At 49.7% G+C, this 20,621-nt stretch overlaps 2 protein-coding genes across 2 annotated transcripts; one reads left to right on the plus strand and one right to left on the minus strand.

The window, feature by feature from the left end:
- The first annotated feature begins 15,133 nt into the window (after positions 1-15,133).
- LOC115325263 lies at positions 15,134-15,673 on the plus strand. The gene has a single exon (XM_029985975.2). It carries the CDS (start codon positions 15,134-15,136, stop codon positions 15,671-15,673), a length of 540 nt encoding a protein of 179 aa, XP_029841835.2.
- A 2,556-nt stretch (positions 15,674-18,229) lies between these two features.
- LOC121836433 lies at positions 18,230-19,787 on the minus strand. Its single transcript, XM_042291330.1, has 2 exons — positions 19,715-19,787; positions 18,230-19,512 (listed from the first exon to the last, which is right to left on the minus strand). The coding sequence occupies exons 1-2, from the start codon at positions 19,785-19,787 to the stop codon at positions 18,230-18,232; spliced, it is 1,356 nt and encodes a 451-aa protein (XP_042147264.1).
- Between the last annotated feature and the right edge of the window lie 834 nt (positions 19,788-20,621).

The following is a 20,621-nucleotide window of genomic DNA, read 5'->3' on the forward strand; positions in this document are numbered from 1 at the left end:
TCGTTTTAAAATTCCTTTTCGTGTCTTTTTCAACAAGATGTTGGTGTGTCTGATGTGATTAGGCTCCCTTGAACAGGAATAGACCAAGAAATAAGCGTCGAAATTTCGTTGTAGTATTCCTTTAAACACAACGAAATTCCGTGGCTTATTTTTTGGTCGATACGTGTTCAAAGGAGCAGTATCACACCGGACACACCAATATCTTGTTAAAAGGAGACACTAAAAGAAATTTTAAAAAAATTAAGCGATTAGCAAAGATCACCTGGTGGGTGTCGCTAAAGCCTTCCTTGTAATGCCCGTCTTGGAATCTTGCCAGGTAGTGACGGTGACTGTCTCGCCTACCTTACGTCATCGCGACAGTTCTACTGCCAGCCCAAGAGAAGAGGGGAGGGAGGAACTCCCCGCTCAACGCGACCCTCTTCTGTGTGTCCCAGATGTCCCTATTCTCCTTCTAAAAGATTATAGAATATTAACTCGTTACTCAAAATTCGCACAAAAGCAGCTTTGCGGTTAGTTGCGGTGGCCCGATCGGTGGCGTGTTTCGACCGCTTTGATGGCTGGAATGGCTAGGCCCTAGCCGTTCCAGCCACCGAAGCGAGGCTGACGTCGTCAGGATTCTCTAGCCGCTAGGGCATCCTGACGACGTCAGCCTCGCCGCAGCTTTGCTTATCCCGAGACGAACTACGTAACGATTGCGCCGGATGTGACGTGCTCTCCGCTGGCTGCTCCCCGACCGCTTGCTCGTGTGGGCCGTTTATAACGAAAAATGCAGCCATCAGGCTCAAAATTGAAACGTGCAATTGTCATTCACAGATATTGTGGGTCATTTTCAGCCTATATCTGAACAAGACGGGTACATTTCAAATTTCGTTGAAGTATCCCTTTAAGGTGCGATACACATGGACTACGAGCGCCAACCCGCCTCGTTGTAATTCACACGTATTTATAGACGTATTTGTTGACGGGGTTCCATCACAGACTCTTGATATACATGATCCAATGGCGATCCAATGAACTATAGTTGGCTAAAGGTTGGCTAAAAGTAATGTTTCTAAAGCAATCCGCATAGCAGCACTGAAAGCCTCGTGTCAGCGCTGCAGGGAACGTGGCCAGTGCGACGCAAGCGCAGTGCAGATGGACTGACGTCACAAACGGGCCTTGGCGGGTTGGTTTTGGTTTTAAACAGAGCACAAGCATTGGTCGATTGATTGGCATATTTTATTTTAACACAAGTGTCAAAGCGGTGGGGACTAGAGGAGATTAAAATCCCCTGACGAGGTCCCAACCACCAACACAGCACTCGGGCGGCAGGCCTACAAATTTGACACAGAAAAAAAAGGAAAAACAGTATACATGCCACAAATTACAAATCTTACTGCACTAGGTAACAACTGAATCGACAGTCCTTAAGATATGTTTTCAAAATAAACACATGAGATTTTAAGAGCCAGGTGAAAAATGCGAATATGGATGACATTTCTCGTCTCATAGTGCCCACTACAAATAGTTAAGTAAAAACATTACGTAGTACGGCAAGACTATAAGGAAATCAAGTGTGAATTCTTCAACTATGCTGCAAAACAACCCAAACTATATAAACTGTTTTGTTAATTAACAAACAAATTAACAGATGTCGCCACTTTTCTAGAGTCCTACAGTACAAAAATAAAAATTGAAGTTAGAGGCAAATTTGTAGAAACCACAGGAGTGACTATCTATGAATGCGATAGCATTGCTCGTTGCACACACAGGCAGGTGTTCGGTTCTCCGATAAATATAGCGGGGAACCTGAATTGGTGCATAGGGCACGTGACGTACATTTTAGGCAAAATTTAGCGGGGAAACTGAATTGGTCAATTTTCCGCTAATTTAGCGGGGAACCTAATTTGGTAGATAGGACACGTGAAGTAAATTTTCCGCTAAATTTAGCGGGGAGCCTGAATTGGTACAAAGGTCACGTGAAGTAAATTTTTCGCTAAATATAGCAGAACATGGACTACATTAGAGGTGACATACATGGGCAGAAATTTGTGATGAGTACCATAATAGGGAGTTTTTGTAGACCGCGTTTCCTCCTCCGCTAAGCCCTCCGCAACGAAGAAGCCGCGCCTGCGCGCCGATGGCTTTGACTGCAGGGTTCAGGTATCGTAGTGGGCTGCGGGGAGCGCTGCGCGACGGCGCAAACGATCTACTAAAACTCCCTAATAATACTATCCTATTAAAACACCAACGCATGTTTTCTGTTTATATTCTGGTTTTTCATAAAAACACACAAAAAAAGCACCATGCGTGTCTTAATGGTGTATCTCATTTGAACTTCTGCCATTTGAACTTCTGCCAACAAGGTGTTTAAAGTATGTGATACTGCGCGCCGTGCATGTTCCTTTTCTATGTCCTGTTCACTATGTCATAATACCAACTCGCCCAGCTCATTACACGGCTGCTGTTTATAGAAATGCCTTTATTCTAAGACAGAACATTAACGAAAACTCGGAGTCCTCATCCACTGCTCAAGATCACGGATGATCCTCCGATTCGTGGACACAGAAGACAACGCCATTCAAGGGTTCGGGAGAACCAGTCGCGATTGCTTCACACACCTGCGTTTGAGTGTGGACTAAAGTGCCTCTACACGGAAAAAGAGGGACGTCGTTTCAAAAATGCCACAAGTAACCCCAAGGAACCACATGTTACTTGGGGTTACTCGCTCGGGGACGCAACGTCCCCGTTCGCTTGGTTGTTTTTATTCAATCTTTGCGTTGGGTGCATGCGTAATATTGAAACTGAAGGAGGGTTCATAATGCGTTTTGAAGAACGCGAAACTATGAATAAGTCCTTTCTTCGCACCACGATGTGGGACAGCGTGCAGAGGATGGCACAGGCGAAAGCTGCGCTGCCAGCGTAGAGGTAAAGTGCGCGTCCTCCGTACTTTCCAAATGCGGTACCTCCAAGAAGGTTCCCCAGCGCCGCACCTGGAATAACAATCAAAAAATGAGACGTTTAGAATTCTCTGTAACGCCAAATTAAAGCGCAGCTCTTGAAGAGTAAGAGAGAAGGCTACGGAGGGGAGGGTATGCCCTTTCTCCCCCTCCTCCCCTCCTCCTCTCCCGTTCCCCTCCCATTTAGTGGGGCATTTTCTCTACATTTCCCGCTGAATTAAGCGGAAAAAAATATCCGAGCTAAATTATGCGGGAAAATTTTTCGGCTAAATTTAGCGGGGAATTTTTTCCTCTAAATGTTGCGAGGAAATTCTTCCGCTAAAGTTTCTATTCCCCGAAGAACGGGGACCCGATGTAAACGTCCGAACCAGAACTTAGCTAGGGCGCGGCCTATACACTCCACGTCATCCAGCAGGTCTTTAGCAAGGTTCTTTGGGGTTAAACATTGAAAAGATACAATGTCCTTTATTTTTCTTAAAACATGTTTTTACAAAAGAAATCAAAGAGTTCGCATGCGTATACTAAAAGAAAAAAGAAAACTTAGTTAAAGAAATGAAAGAAAGGAGAACGCAACAGTCTTTGAATAACCATGCGCAGCAGCGGGTCTCGTGTCTGGAGCTGTCGTTGTCGGCCCAGGGTTGTGGCTGGCAGTCAGGAGCGGGTGTGGCTGGCTTCCGTCGATGATCCAAGAGTCACCGTACCGTGTGCTCTCGCAGTACGAAACCAGGCAGCGTAGATTTCTATGCGCTGTCCTCGCAGGGACAAGGCTTCGGGTCAGACAGCAGGAGCGAGCTGCCGATTGCCCTGGTCGATGGTGTCGTTCCGACCCAGTACGTTCTCCCGGCAGTCCTTCGCACGCTTTTCATGCACGCACTACAAATCTCTTCCCTTCTTCGTCGTCTTCCCTTGTCCCTCCGAGCCGCTCCATGGGTTGACACACCCTTCTTCTTTTGCACACTAACCGCCGAATTCAGAAACCTCACTCGAACTACACTCAAACTGAAGGGCCCCTCCACTTCCTCGAGGAAGGCGCGAGGGCCGGCGCCGGCCAATCGCGAGGACGGATCCGCCGTCGTGATTGGCCAGCGCCGGCCCTCGTACCTTCCTCGGGGAAGTGGAGGGGCCCTTCAGTTTGAGTGCAGTCTGAGTAAGGTTTCTGAATTCGGCGGTAAGTCACATCATCACAAGGTCCAACACACACTACAAAGCAAGCAGCTTTGCAAAAGTTACTACACATGGCACGCTCCAGCCACCACTGTCGCGGGGCAGGCGCGGAGTAGGCCTGGCGACAAGCTCGAGTTTTTGGTCCCAAAAAAACGTAAACATGAGGGACGCATTTCCACGTTGCCATTTCCTGTGGCGGTACCGTAATTTCCGCCGTGTACCACAGTTTCGCACAAATGACCAATTTTATTAAAAACGCTTTGTCGCGTAAAAGAGTTCAAACTATTCAGCTTGTTGCACTTGTTGCCTTGCGTGCTCAAAAACATCATCCCATGTACGAGGCCCTACTTCCACATTCGAAAAAAAGGACACCCAGTAATCTCACCACTCGTACAAAGAGAATGACGCCAAGAGAAGCATCAGGGAATTCGCCAAACTGAAGTGCCTAGCTTTTTTTTCTTGGTCTAGATGGGCTCCGGAGGGTGCTGCGTAGCCAGGAAAGATACTTTTGAAAAGCGGTCAGTGTCGCGTAAAAATAGCGGCACGTCATTTGCATACGGCTCAAACGGGATGCACATATAGCTCACCTCATCTAAACAATCAAGCTCTGCTTGTTATACGAATAATAAAAAAAAATCAATACAAAAATAAAAGTAGTTTACAATCCTGTGTAACGCCGAATAAGACCGTAACTCTTCAGGAGGAGGAGGGGAGGGTACAAGAGGAAAGTATGCCCGTCCTCCTCGCAAAAAAAGAAAAAAAAAATTCCGCTTAATTTAGTGGGGAAATTTTCCGAAAAATTTAGCGATAAAATTTTTAATTTGGACCTAATACACTCTTTTTATAAAACGGGGTGAAGTTGCATTGAACATCCTTAATTTTTTAAAGCTGTAAGAGGAGTGTGGTGGAAAAGGATGCTGCAGTAAGGTGAGGTGAATACCTTGTTTTAAGGGTTTTCGCCGTACTGACACCGACTTTAGCTGAGGTTGTTTAGCGACAATCCTAAAAGAATATACCCCTAGCAATGCTTTTTACTTGGATATATTGCCGCGAGCGCAGCTGACCAAGAAGGCAGCGCGCTCGTGGTCTAACGGTTATCGCGCGCGCTTTCCACGCTGAAAGCCAGGGTTCGATTCCTCGCCGCGGAGGCGCATTTTTGTTGACTCTGTAAAGTAATGTTCTGGTAAATTCGAGAACCATGTTGGGCTTGTTCGAGCTCAGAATGTTCTACGCGCCGAATCTTCTACGGCGAACGATCCAGAAACCCACGAGGGAACATAAGGGATTTCGCAAGGCGAGCGGAGTCAGTCTCGCCCCAGCGGTCGACTCTGGTGTTACGCCGACTTCGACACCCGCGACGCTCTGTTATTATGTTTTGTACCCTTTTATTTTTGGCACAAGTTCGACACATTAAACGTTTATTTCTTCCTGTTTATTTATTGTTTTTTTTTTTTGGTCACCACCCGTGACATTTTGGTGGAGGTGCTGGGTACCGCATGCCCGTGCAGCGTTCCCCTCCCAGGGCCCGCAGCGCAAGCCCGATTCCAAGCCCGGTGAGAAGACCACTCAACGCGGAACCTGAAACTCGGAACAGTCGCCGCACCCAAGGCCTACACCCGGAATACGGACTTCTGCCACCCAGGACCAAGCAACCAACGAGGCCGACGATGGACGACCAGCAATCGCAGTCCCCGACCGCCGCCGCCGTCATCTACCTGCCTCGTGCCCAGCGAACCCGGACGACCTTTTATGGCGAGACCCACGAAGACGTAGAGGACTGGCTTCTGCACTACGAACGTGTAGCACGCCATAATGGATGGACCACTGAGCAGCGCCTCCAAAAACCTCTACTTCTCCTTGGAGGGTACCGCGAGGCAGTGGTTCGAGAACCACGAGGCGTCGCTTACGTCGTGGGACTCCAGGGGTGCTATGTTGGGCTTTTTGCACTTCCAGGAGACTTGGAAGAACGAAGTGACGTCAACGACTAGAGCAAACGCAGATTGGATGTTGACAGAAGAAAACAAAATCAATATCCAATCTGCATTTGCTGCGTTGTTGACGTTACTTCCTTCTCCCTAGTCTCCTGGGAGTGCAAAAAGCGCAACATAGCCCCGCTGTATCGCTGGCCTGAAGGCGACATTCACGAACCAGACACGACGACAGCGCGCGGAAGACCTCCTTCAAGTACGAACTCAAGGGCCCAACGAAACGGTCACCAGCTTCGTTGAAGACGTCCTCCGCCTGGGCAGCCGCGCCGACCCTCAGTCCACCGAGGAGATGAAGCTGCGCGTCCTGATGAGAGAAGTGACGAGTGACATCTTCGGTGGCCTTGTTCGCAACCCACCAACTACTGTCGATGAATTCGTCGCCGAGGCAACTAACATCGAGCGGGCCCTGTCATTCCGAGCCACCCACTACAACCGACTCGCCGGCACGCCTGCTGCTTCGACGCTGACGTCTTTCCGATTCGACGAGGGCGGCATCAGCGCTGACAATCTTCGTGCAATTGTCCGCGACATCGCCCGGGAAGAGCTCAGAAAGCTGCTGCCTGCTGCCAACCAGCCGGCTTCGCTGTCGATAGCCGAAGTGGTACTCGAAGAAGTTCAGCAGGCAATTCAACCGGAGACTCCTGCCAGCGTGGCCGCAGCCGATGAGCCGACAGTGACCTACGCCGCAGTGGCCTGACGACCGCCGCCAACTTCTCAACATTACCCGGTGGCGCCACGACGAGACCCACCAACGCAGGCGTACCCCCGACGCAACGACGAAGTACGTCAGTACGACCGCCGAGAACAGCCGGAGCCAAGGAAAACCGACGTGTGGAGGACAGCGGATCGACGACCCATCTGCTACCACTGCGGGGAGGCCGACCATATCTACCGCCGTTGTCTTTACCGGCAGATGGGCCTGCGTGGGTTCCACCCGAACGACCCACGCCCGAGGTACGGCGAACGCCCTCGCGACATCGAGGAGTACCTCCGACGCTCGCCCTCCCCAGTGTCGTCTCTCCGCCGTGAAGCCCGCTCCCCATCGCCACGACGTTCAGCGTCCCCAGTGTCACGACCCCGCCGAGAAAGCGTGTCTCCCCTGCGTCGCCCGCGAAAACTAAGGGCGGCAACGCCTGGAGGTGGGGTTGCCGAAGACGACCGTAGTAAAGAGCCTCCAAGAACGATGGAGCGCTCCCACTCTCTCGACGTTACGGATCACAACGACGTCCCTGCATCGGTGTCCAACAACCTTAACGTTATAATCGATGGCCACGACGCATCGGCACTTGTGGACATCGGAGCAGACTACTCAGTCTTGAGTGGGAGGCTCTCTCGCCGCCTGCGAAAAATCATGACGCCGTGGGATGGACCCCAAATACGAACCGCCGGAGGACATCTCATCACGCCAGTCGGGAGATGCACTGCTCGCGTCGAGATCCACGGTGAAACGTGCCCTGTGAAGTTCGTCGTTCTGCAAGACTGTTCGAGGGACGTTATCCTCGGAATGGACTTTCTCTGCGAGTATGGCGCCGTTATCGACCTCGGGGCAAACCAGTTGACGCAGCGAAAATTTGTTTTACCGCCGGTGGAAACCAACATGACGTCAACCGCGATCCGAGTTATCGCCGACCATGTGAACCTACTGCCGCAATCGAGTGTTTTCGTCACCGTTATAACCAACGCAGCAATGCACGGTGAAGCTCTTCTGGAAGGCAGCGCCCAACTGCTCCTCGAAAAAGGAATTGGTGTCGCAAGAGGCGTAACGGATCTCCAAGAAAGACGTACAACTGTTCTTGTGACGAACTTTCAAGAGGAGCCGCAGCACCTAACGAAGGGTACCACCGTGGGCCACGTCGAGGAGCTTCAGGCGCCAGCCGTGGTCACCGCAATCTCCGAGGAAACCTCGTCGCCACAGCAGAAGAGCACGACGCCGCCGCCGCTCGACATCGACCCCGAGCTCCCAGCTACGAAGCGCCGGCAACTGGTTGATCTCCTTGCCGAATACAGCAACTGTTTTGCCACGACATCGAAGATTCGTCAAACACCAATGGCGAAACGTCGCATTGTTACCGACGGCGACGCACTTCCTGTCCTCCTGTCGCCGTATCGAGTCTCCTTAAAGGAAAGGAAAGTGATTCAAGATCAAGTCCAGGAGATGCTCGATGACGACATCATTCAACCCTCAAGAAGCCCATGGGCGTCCCCAGTCGTTCTTGTAAAGAAGAAGGACGGAACCCTGCGGTTCTGCGTGGACTATCGTCGACTGAACGTTGTGACGAAGAAGGACGTCTATCCGCTCCCCCGCATCGACGATACGTTAGACCCGACTGCACCACTCCCGATATTTTTCGTCGATGGACCTGAAGAGTGGTTACTGGCAGATTGAAGTCGACGATCGTGACCGGGAGAAAACTGCCTTCGTCACTCCCGACGGACTGTACGAATTCAAAGTGATGCCGTTCGGACTTTGTACAGCACCAGCCACCTTCCAGCGCGTCATGGACACCGTGCTGGCAGGTCTGAAATGGCAGAGCTTCCTGTTCTACCTGGACGATGTCGTGGAATTCTCAGAAGATTTCGACGAACACCTCAGACGACTTCGAGCCGTGCTTCAAGCCATCAAGACCGCCGGCCTGTCACTCAAGCCAACAAAGTGTCGGTTCGCCTATGGGGAACTAAAGTTCCTTGGCCACGTCGTGAACAACAAGGGTGTTCTACCTGACCCCGAGCAGACCCGCGCCGTAGCTGCATTTACGCAGCCGTCTGACAAGAAGGCCGTGAGAAGATTTCTCGGACTCTGTGCCTACTGCAGGCGCTTTGTTCGAAACTTCGCCAAGCTATCCGCACCGCTGACACACCTCACGAAGGTCGCCGTAAAGTTTGAGTGGACAGAAGAACACCAGAGGTCATTCGACGAGCTCAAACGAAGACTCCACACGCCCCCCATTCTTGGCCATTTCGACCAGTTTGCTGAAACCGAGATCCACACCGACGCCAGCAACACCGGACTGGGTGCGGTACTAGTCCAAGTGCAGGACGGAGCAGAGCGAGTTATCGCATACGCAAGTCGGACGCTGTCTAACGCGGAGAGGAACTATTCAACGACTGAAAACGAGTGCCTCGCTGTCGTATGGGCAATAACAAAGTTTCGCCCATATTTGTATGGAAGTTCTTTTCGCGTGGTCACAGACCACCACTCGATATGCTGGCTGGCGAATCTGAAGGACCCTCCGAACGCCTCGCTCGGTGGAGCCTACGACTGCAGGAGTTCGACATGACCGTGGTGTACAAGTCCGGCCGGAAGCACAATGACGCCGACTGCCAGTCAAGGGCCCCAGTCGAGGCCGGTCCTGCCTGCACCAAAGAAAACCACGATGAGTGTTTCCTCGGCGCTCTGGATGTCAGTGACATGGCGGCACTCCAACGAGACGACTCTGAGCTGCGAGCACTCATCGAGCACCTAGAGGGACCAGGAAGCACCGTTCCCCGCGGTTTTGTACGAACATTGCCAACCTTCTCCATCCGACAAGGCGTGCTATACAAGGAGAACTTCAGCGACAACAACACGGCGTGACTGTTGGTGATCCCTTCCAGTCTTCGAGAAGAAACTTTTCAAGCCTGCCATGATGACCCGACGGCGGGACACCTTGGTTAAAGCAGGACTCTTGCAAGTATAAGCAAAAAGTACTACTGGCTCAAACTTGCGAAGCCAGTACACCACTAAACCCGATCTTGCCACGAGTATCAACGACGGAAGAAGCCACCGACGAGACCTGCAGGACTTTTTCAGCCTATTGCGCCGCCATCTGCCCCATTCCAGCAAATCGGTATGGATTTACTCGGACCTTTCCCACCGTCGACGCAAGGAAACCGATGGATAATCGTCGCAACCGATTATCTCACGCGGTACGCCGAGACAAAAGCCCTTCCATCAGGAACGGCTGTTGAAGTCGCCAAGTTTTTCATCGAGTCCATCGTCCTCCGGCACGGCGCTTCCGAAGTCCTGATCTCAGACCGTGGATCATCATTCATGGCCCAGCTGACGCAAGAAGTCCTTCGTCTCAGCCACACCAGCCATCGTCGCACCACGGCGTACCACCCGCAGACCAACGGGCTGACGGAGAGACTCAACAAAACCATCGCCAACATGATCTCCATGTACGTCGACGTGGAGCACAAGACATGGGACGAGGTGTTGCCGTACGTCACATTTGCCTACAACACGGCCGTACAAGAGACCACCGAAGTGACACCTTTTCAACTGGTGCATGGGCGCAAGGTAACGACAATGCTGGACGCTATGTTGCCCCACGAACCGGCTGTCGACGTAAGCGACGACGCCCAGGTGGTTGCCCAAAGGGCAGAAGTCCGTCAGCTCGCCAGACTCCGGATTAAAGCCCAACAACGCGTCGACACTGGCCGCTACAACCTTCGTCGTCGGGACGTCCACTTCCAGCCCGGAGACAGGGTTTGGGTCTGGACTCCCATTCGTCGCCGTGGTCTCAGCGAGAAGCTTCTCAAACGCTACTTCGGACCCTACAAAATCGTCCGACGCCTCGGCGATCTGAACTACGAAGTTCTGCCCGACGGAACGTGCCCATCTGCAAGACGCCAGCCACGACCCGAGGTGGTGCACGTCGTCCGGCTCAAGCCGTATTACGAACGATAGAACTCTGGACTTTCGTCAAAGAGTGAACTGTTAAGTGTGACTCGCGAGTCTGCTATCCTTTTGCTGTGGATCTGTGTATTCGTTTTGTGCTGCATCGGGACGATGCACTTTTTTAATGCCGCGAGCGCAGCTGACCAAGAAGGCAGCGCGCTCGTGGTCGATTCGGCTTCCGGTGCTCGCCGCGCTCGGACGCACGGATGTCTGGCTCCAGCGGAGCTGTGACAGCGGCCCTTTCGGGCCGTGGTTTTGCTACGTCTGATATTCCTCAGGACTACCGTATTATTCTGCCGCCCCTGCCAACAGGTACCATCGTGCGCACCACTGTTTTTTCGCACTGTGATGTCTCGGGAAGGCCATACAAGATTGGTGACTTCAAGTCAGGGCTCCAGAGCATCGGAGTCCTTCAAGACCTCAAGGCATTCGGCTCTTACCAAATGAACCACGTCTGGATTGCTACCTTCCACTCGCTGGCTTCAAAGCAGAAGATGCAAGACGCACAAGAACTACGAGTCAAGGGTAAGCGGTGTCTGGTGCTAGACCCTAACAAGGCCGAGGTGCGGTTAAAACTGCACTGGGTGCCGTGCGACGTCCCGGACGACACCATCCGGAGAGCTCTCGAGCAATATGGCAGGGTCGAGGGCGTCACTCGAGAAGGCTGGCAGGAAGAGGGATTTCAGGGAGTTGAATCAACTACCAGAGTGGTAAGCCTCAAGCTCAAAGAAGACGTCACTTTGGATAGGCTCCCACACCAGCTGCGTCTTCCACATGGCTCGGTGCTCGTCGTTGCGCCCGGGCGCGCCCCAATGTGTCTGCGATGTCGAAGGACTGGACACGTCCGACGGGAGTGTAAGACGCCACGATGCGACCTGTGTCGACGCTTTGGCCATGAAAAGGACGACTGCGTCAGGACCTATGCAACGGTCGCAGACGGCACGGGCGGCATCGACGAGTCCGAGCATCTTATGGACGAGGAAGAAGTGGAAATTACCGCTGGCGGCACACCGACGGCTAGGGGTAACTTCACCGAGCCAAGCGCCTTCAACAGGGCTGCCACTGAAGATACCGCGCTGCCACGCCCCCACGCTCCAAGACTACCCACTGTTATCGGCTACCTCAAAGGCAGACGTAAACGGCGGCAGCACGGAAGTCAGCGCTTCCGTCAATGCTGCGTCACCACGTCAGGTGGGTGAGCCCAACGGCGACTACGGGGGCACCGAGGTGGAGATGCAAGCTACGCCGGACGATAAGGACCATGCCAACTTGGAGCCATCGAAAAAAAAGGATTGGGCCAGCACAGAGGAGGAAGGCCAAGGGCTGCACGAACAGCGCCTCAAGATGAAGCAGCCAAGCCAGAGACGTTTTCGATACAACCCCAAGCCTCGGACCCTGCCGGACGCCCGCCGGCAGAAAGACTCTGTATAGGTTCGCTTTATTTGCCCTCTGCTGCATGTTATAAGGTCGTGGTGGTTGGTTGGATGTAATGCCACACGTTAGAAGAGCGGCCAAGGAGGCACTAAAAGCTTGCAAAATTCAATTTAAAAATAATTACGCTTAATTGCGTTAGCTTGATAGCCCAAAAAAGGAAGCAATGGCTACTCAACACGCTTTTAGCGGAAAGATTTCAGGTGGCCTTGCTACAAGAAACTAAGTTAACCACCGAACATGTAAAGCAGGCTGTTCTATTCTTCGAAAACCACTTTGAATTTCGTTATGCCCTAGCAATTTCGCATAGTGTATGCACGGCGATACTAATTCGCAAGCGAAGCGGGATTGTGCTCTTTCCGGAATGGGAGACAGATCCGAGTGGGAGAATTTGCGCGGTTGATGGGGTTTACAATAATGAAGCATTACGATTAATTTCTGTGCATGCGCCGAATCTCGCAGTAGAAAGGAAACTGTTTTTCAATCAGCTCAGACAATACATGAACACCCCGGCGCAGACTATACTCGGAGGAGATTTCAACTGCGTCACTCGAGCAAACGACTCCTCGAAGGGACTCCGACAGGATTCGAGTCTGACGGAACTAAAGAAGCTAATCCGAGACTTTGATTTACAAGACGTAACTGAATTTGTAGAAGCACCTGCTCCCGGCTACACACGTTGGCAAGGCAATTGTCACTCGCGCCTGGACCGAATATATGCTTCGAGTCGCTTAGCAGTAAATACGGCCAGCTATCAGGTTAAGCCGTTAGCTTTCTCCGATCATGCCATAGTTGCGGCGCAGATAAGAAAGGTAAAAGAAAAGCCAAATTGCGACTCATGCTGGAAAAGTTGGAAGCTAAACGAAAATGCTCTCGAGGAGGAGGAGCTGCAGCGCGCAGTTAGAAAACTTATCATAGATAAAGGGGAAGGAAATAACACAACTGCCGTACACTGGGAGCTGCTAAAAGAAGAGATAAAAATGTGCATTATAGCCTTTTACCAAGAAAAGTCTAGGGAAAGGAAGGCCGTTAAGAGGGACGTGACGAAGGCTCTGCAAACTCTAATTCGAGAAGAAAATAGGACGCCCGGTGTGTTTACAGCTGATATTCGAGAATGTAAATCCCAACTGCTCGGAATACTAGAGGAGGAGTATCGCGGAGCAATGGTCAGATCACGATTACGGACGCTAGGGCGTTCTGAAGACCCTACAAAAATCTTTAAAACGCGTGAGCGCGAACGCGCCAGCCGCAACCAAATTAATCAGCTTCAAAGTAAAGGGAACACCATCTCCGACCCCGCAAAAATAGAACGAGAGCTGGTCACCTTTTTCAGCAGAATTTTTGGTAAACAGAAGAACCTCAACGAGCAAGCAATGAAACGAGTGCTGGATGCCATGCCACAGGTACCAGAGACAATAACTGAATTCCTGAACAGGCCTATCAGCGAGTCCGAAGTACGAAGTGCCATTAAGGAGCTAACACCGAACAAATCGCCGGGTGTAGACGGTCTGGGCGCAGCTTTTTACAAAACCTTTTCAGAAGAACTAGTCCCCATTTTAACGCAAGTTTACGGAGACGTGTATAAAAGAAAGCTCCTCCCGCCTTCCGTGAGACAGGCAGTGACGGTACTAATTCCAAAACGGAAGTGTAGGGGCTCCATTGCAAGTAGTGAAGACTTTAGGCCGATAAGCCTGTTAACAACAGATTATAAGATCTTGGCAAAAATTTTAGCAAAACGCTTGGAAACAGCTTACCAAACCCTGGTTGGAAATCATCAAACGTATGGCTTCAAGAACAGGTCGATATTCGCAAACTTGCACACAATGAGAGTTATAACAGAAACTGCGGAAGCCATGGAACGTCCCACGGCCGTTCTACAAATAGACTTAAAAAAAGCATTCGACAGAGTGAATCATACTTTTTTATTCTCCTTACTAGAGCAATGCGGAACGGGAGAGTTTTTAGTGAATTTTCTTAAAATATGCTATAGGGACATAAGTACAAGGCTCTTGGTCAACGGGCGCAGGTCGTGTAGCATCCCCGTTAAGTCGTCCGTACGGCAAGGTTGCCCAATGTCGCCTATTTTATTCGCCATTTACCTTGAACCGCTGTGCAAAGCAATCTTAAATGACCACAGCATAAGGGGAGCTTGCCTGGGCTCAATGTCAGTTAAACTGTTGGCATACGCAGATGATGTGACACTGATTGGGCAATCGCAAGAGGAGGTGAGGAAGGCAGTAGAAGATGTCAGTCAGTTTTGTTACGTTTCAGGAGCGAAAATGAACCCAACAAAATCGGTCGGGACCTGGCTGGTACCATGGCCATCAAAGCCAGAACTATTCTTGGGTACAGCGTGGTCAACACACATCTCCAACTACTTAGGGGTCGGATTGGGCAGCACGCAGCTCAGAACAGGCGTAGATGGCATACATTTGAACACGTTGAGGGCGAAGCTTCCAGAATGGTGGGGGAGGTACGTACCACTTTTGAATAGAGCGTATTTCAGCAATGCAGTGTTTTTTTCAACCGTTTGGTATTTAGCGCAAGCGGTGCCGTGTAGGCAGCTTGATGTACAGAAAGTGCATAGATTCTGTGCAACGTTTGTCTGGGGTTCTGGTTTCGAAAGAATGCGCCGGAGCAACCTTTTCATAAGTAGGCAAAAAGGAGGACTCGGATTAGTAAACTTAGAAATAAAACTAAAAGTGCAGCGGTTTCTTGTTTTCTGAAACCGAGACAAAACTCCCGCGCTGGTGGCGGCGTTCCGAGAGCTTGGTGGACACTACATTGCTCCCTCGATGAAAGAAACAGATGGCGCTCCAAAGAAGTGCTCGACGCTTCGCTACTACAAAGAGATCAGAGATGCGATCAGGTTTTTCGAAGAACGCTTCTCATGGGAATATCTAAACAAAGTAAAGAGGAGACGTCTTTATTGGGATGCCCTAGACCTCGTAATGCCGCCTCCAATGTATCGCCAAATGTTCCCCGACGCCGAAAGATCGGACGTGTTTAAAAGGTTAAGTGTTTACCCTGTTCGCCCAGGCACAAGGGACTTTTTTGTGCGCTTCCACACGGAAGTCCTGGCGGTTAAAACATGGGAGGAACAAAAGGGTTTTTATTTGCCCTGGGGCGAGAACTGTGCTATATGTCCTGTCCCGGAGACGTTGCAACACACGTTTTTGTATTGTTCTAATGCCGAACTGTTTTGGGTGCAGCTACGCTCAACGTTAAGGATTGAGCTGTACCCAACATGGCACAGCATGAAGTTTCTTGTCACTCCTGATCAGCAACAAAGCAGGTGTTACGAACTTCTCACTCTGATCGGTCTGCATGCGATATGGAACTCGCGCACCGATCATACTTTGGTGCGTGAACGTGGAAAATCGGCGTGGCGCCACTTTCTAGATGGTTTCAAGTATACGTCATCGATCATCAAAGAAACCTCTTTTGAGGAAACGGAGCACTGGGAGAGATGCCAATCTCTAGTAAAGTAAGGACATTGCAGACCGCAAGCAACCCCTAGAGGGCTGCCGCCACGCTGATCGGTTGAGCTGCAGTTCGTTTCATATGTCATGTAAATAATTGTTGCTGTAAGTTGTGTCAAAAGCACTGACCTTTTAGAATGTAAAGAGCACCCAATACTAAAATAAAAACGCCAAGCTGGCGAAAAAAAAAAGCGCGCTCGTGGTCTAACGGTTATCGCGCGTGCTTTCCACGCTGAAAGCCAGGGTTCGATTCCTGGCCGTGGAGGCGCATTTTTGTTGACTCGGTAAAGTAATGTTCTGGTAAATTCGAGAACCATGTTGGCTTTTTCGAGGTCAGAATGTTCTACGCGCCGAACCTTCTACGCCGAACGATCCAGAAACCTACGAGGGTACATGGGATTCCGCAAGGCGGAGTCAGTCTCGCCCCAGCGGTCGACTGTGGTGTTACGCCGACTTCGACGCCCGCGACGCTCTGTTATTATCTTTTGTACCCTTTTATTTTTGGCACAAGTTCGCCACATTAAACGTTTATTTCTTCCTAGTTATTTATTGTTTCTTTGGTCACCACCCGTGACAATATATACCTCGAACTTTATAGATAAGGTATGCATTACATTCAATATTGACGAGAACAAATCGACATAGTGCAATCTTTGTAAATGTGGAGGCGGTTACCTGCATGTATGAGTATATCGTTGAATTGTCAAATAAATAAGGTGGTGAAGCAGTAACCAGAGTCATGATTCCTCTTTTATGTGTGATCCATTGCGTCTGTACTTGGCACTTGCTGCTTCTTTCCATGTTAGAACTGCATATGGTGAATGTTGCGCTTAAAGCAGATATCTCTAAGAGGCTGCTAAGATCACCAGCATACTATTCTAAAGGTGTTCGCTAGCATCCTAACCATGCCACCTCTGGGAAACGCTGATTTATACCCCATTCACACTGACGTAAAGGTACCTTTAGCTAAAGGACCTTTATTCTCTGCGGTCAATAAATTAACGTTCTTCCGCGCGAGGCGTGTGCTCGCGACCCACGAGCACAAGCTGATTCGCCGATAGCAAAGGGACCTATGTTAAAGGTGCCTTTATGTTGACCGTGTGAATGGGGCACCCTTAAAGGGGTCACGAAACGATTTCTTTTTCTTTCGCTAAACACTATTTAGAATCACCCTCTAACCTTAATAACTGAATAAACATGCCTTACTTTTTCTCTCTAAACAACAGCAGTAGTAAAAAAAAAATCGAGATTCATGAGCATTGTTTATCCCCACAGCTCGGACCCAGGACAAGCGGCCACGTGGCCTGGTGCCTATCCCATGCCGACAACGTTAATCATAGCCACGCGCTGGGGTTGTCAAAGTATAAAACGCGTGCTGAGCTTCAGGCTTTGTTAGAGTTGGGCAATTCTCATCATTGCAGTGGTTGGACACCAGCCACTACCCGATTGTCCGCCGAGGCAGTGGTTGTTACGAGCCGAAGTCGAGTGTTCAAGCAGTTCTCGTGCCCAGTCTATGAGCCGCGCTCGACTGTCGTCAGGCGGATGATTTTGATCCCACAATTACGGCATCAAGCTTTTCGGAGACAAGACTGAAAGAAATAGTCCGCTTTTATCCTCTCAAATTTACCGCGACAAAGAAGCTTCTGAATCAGTGGCGTTCTGTGCAAGTATACTTGGGCCAGACTGGGACAAAAACGCCTATGCAAAGTCATGAACGTTCAAACCCGACATTGTTTCATGACCCCTTTAAGGATGTAAAATGTTTTAGTGTGTAGTATTTCAGAGTATTCCTGTACGGAGCTTGGAGAACATTTGAGTACAGCTAATGACTTTAAATACACCTACCATCCATAGTCCTTTTTGTGGCATTAAGGACCGTTCACACAGGGGTGCTTGCTTATGGTTTCTTACGTTTGGCATTGAGTAGCCAAGATATCCGTGCTTCGCATGTCACTTACAAAGCTACTTCTTCAATTGGTCGCCACGCTTCATACGAAGCACGGATGTGCCGGTGGATCTCGGCGTAAGCAGACCTCAGCCATCGCTACATAACGCAACGTAAGCAAACGGGGCTGTGTGAATTGACCTTTACGTTTCCTTCCGTTAAGGTTGGTCGGCAGATTTGCAACGATTGCGTTCGCATGCAACCGAACGACCGGAACGACCAAAACACCCCAACAACCGTGACTCATGGATTGCTTCGGGAAGGTACCCCTTGCATCACTTGTGTACGGCGGACACTTTTACCGGTGACTTTGTCCATAACGTCATTTCGGTTGTACGCGAATCCAACCAGCGAAAATGTGTGAACCAGCCTTTACGTTATGAGTCATCGGAACATCCGTGCCTCATGTCACGTGCAAAGCTACTCCTTAAACTGGTCGCCACATTCCATGAGACGCACGCATGTCCCGGTAACACGCGGCATATGCAGACGTAAGCTCCCATAACATAACGCAACCTAAGGAAACGGTACTGTGCGAACAGGTCTTCGCACTCTCTGCACTTTCTGCGTGGACGGCCGGCGTGCGCCTGTGAGGCGCGAACTGCACAACGTTAGGTCCACTACATCGGTAACTTACCGATACCATTGAAGCCCAAGGCGCTCAGGATGCACATCACGGAGGCTGTCGTCCCTGATGGAGCGGCCTCTTTGGCGAACACCGTGATGGAGGACACCGCCAGAGAAAAGGCGGCACCATTGGGGATGGCTGTCAGCAGCATGAACCACGGGTTACGAACAAACGTGCAACCAACGTACGACACCGCGAACGATGCAAATGACAGTGAACACGCCGAGAAACAACCGGTTCGTTGCAGAATCGGCTCCGAGAAAAACAGCAAGGGTAGTTCCACCAAAGTGCTCACAAAAGTGTATAGCCCAATGATGAGCTTTGATGCTTCCATGTCTTCTAAGAACCAAGTAGTGTAGGACAGCGTGATAATGAACAATGTTCCAAGAAGACACGCCCAAAGGACGAACACGGTCACATCAAGGCGACTGAAAACCGCCTTGACATCCCTAAAGAAAGTAGCTGTTACCTTTTCCATTGTCCATCGCGGGATGCAGCAGAGGAGAGACATGTCTAGTAGCAAAAACACAGAAAATAGGATGAAACACGGAAAGTATCCGGAGCGTCCTTTCGTGAACTTGTTCGCTTCGTCAATCACGAATCCCAGGAGGGCGCTACAGAGTCCATAGCTCATGGCGCCCCAGAGTCTCTGCTGTCCAAAAGACTTGGCGTTATCGCCCAAGAACTCACAGGTCACAGCATCTGATATAACGGACACTGTCACATGAAGCACTGACGCTATAACGACAAACACCACGTAAAGGTAGAATGCGAGCAACCTGGGCGAGCGTTCCTGGCATGAACAGTTCAATTCGCAGCTTTCCTCGTTTTCGCCGGCCGTCCGATTCAACAGAATCTTGCAGATATCTGTGGCATTGTTGCCGAGGACAAATTCCATCTGGATTACAGATAAGGTGACATCTGGCAGGCTTCGCCAGCAAGAGATGTTCCACTTCAGTGACTGAACTGCGCAACTCGAAGCCTCGTTCTTAAGTGTCACTCTTCCTTCAGGGCATGACAGGTGTCCTCTCAGATCCGTATCTCCTGTCCGGATGTATTGGCTTGAAAACACAATTCCGAACGATACAAGAGTGATTGTTTGCAAAGTTAACAATACTGCTGTGACGTTTGGAGTTCGGTCGACGATGAAGCCGCAGATTGGCTTGAAGAGTACGGTAACCAGAGGTATGAAAGTAAATATGTAGGCTATGGTGGTTTCAGCAATGCCATTTTGACGACCCACAGCTGTTGCGTAGGGTTGCACGCAAGCAATCGCTGCATTCAGAAAGAGAAACAGAGTTTTAGTTTAGTGCCATTTAGGGAGCGTTAGTGCTTAGCTTGTGCATTAAATTCTGACTTAAGGACGCAACGACAGTGTTTTTAATCTGTATACGCGAAAAAAAAACTAAAAAAGCTCAAAGAAAAAGAAGAATAGCACAACAGCGGAATGCATCAATATAATGTATACGCTACTTACCGGCAGTGTAGAAAAAGTAGTGGGCTTTTATCGGCAGAAGACGCCTGCTCACTGAAGCCGGAAAGAACTTCATTATTTTTTCTTTGTACGGGACAGGATACGTTCTCCTGAGGTTCGGCCGAAGAAAATTTCAATTAAACTTATTTTCCCGCGAAAAAACAAATCTAAATGGAACTAAAAAGGCTAGGAAGGCGAGTTGGCTCATGACTTATAAAATTAAAGGCGTTGGTCCTGTTTGCCTTTCTCATTGTCCTTGTCCACTGTTAGCAGCTTCGATTTAATAACTAAACGGAACAAAACTAGGGCTTGACAAAGCCCTATACCTTCTTTTGAATTATTTTTTTGATTGGGTGATCAAATGGCAAAACGTGCTCGTAGAAAAGTCAAATACAAATTGTTAGCATTTTTGTCTACACTTAAAAAACACCAACTTGCCACAACAACAACAAAAAAACACTATATATACTTTTTGTTGTTGTTGGCACTGAAAAATAACACATGCATGGTCAAGCGGTCCGTGAACAAAATAAAATGGCCAAGTTTGTTGTTTCCGCGGACAAAAATCGATGCTTGTGGTGGTGGTGGCAGAACCGATTATCCCTATAAAGTCGTTACCAGTCTTGGGTAAGTTACTTTTAAAAAGTAATTCGTTACAGTTACAGTTACTTTCAGAAAAAAGTAGCGAAGTTACCGTTACCGTTACCGCAACAAAAGAGCAACTCGTTACAGTTACAGCTACTTTTAAAAAGTAACGACGTTATTTTTCAGTTACTTTTCTATAACACAAAAAATTAGAAAAAACTAGAAAACGCCCCTCACAACGTTTTATTGCATAAAATTAGAAGTACGCTTTTTACTTCATATTGTAACTTAGCAGCAGTTACTTCTCGCAGTTAGTTTTTGAAAG

This window comes from Ixodes scapularis, unplaced genomic scaffold, assembly GCF_016920785.2.
Source record: "Ixodes scapularis isolate PalLabHiFi unplaced genomic scaffold, ASM1692078v2 PGA_scaffold2__306_contigs__length_199485367, whole genome shotgun sequence".
Classification (NCBI taxonomy): domain Eukaryota; kingdom Metazoa; phylum Arthropoda; class Arachnida; order Ixodida; family Ixodidae; genus Ixodes; species Ixodes scapularis.

Bases quoted from the DNA above. Each gene is read 5' to 3' on its own strand.
- LOC115325263 (XM_029985975.2), top strand. From the start codon at position 15,134: ATGCCGCCTCCAATGTATCGCCAAATGTTCCCCGACGCCGAAAGATCG.
- LOC121836433 (XM_042291330.1), bottom strand. From the start codon at position 19,787: ATGAAGTTCTTTCCGGCTTCAGTGAGCAGGCGTCTTCTGCCGATAAAA. The intron at 19,513-19,714 runs GTAAGTAGCGTA...TTCTGAATGCAG, and splicing joins CTACTTTTTCTACACTGCCG to CGATTGCTTGCGTGCAACCC.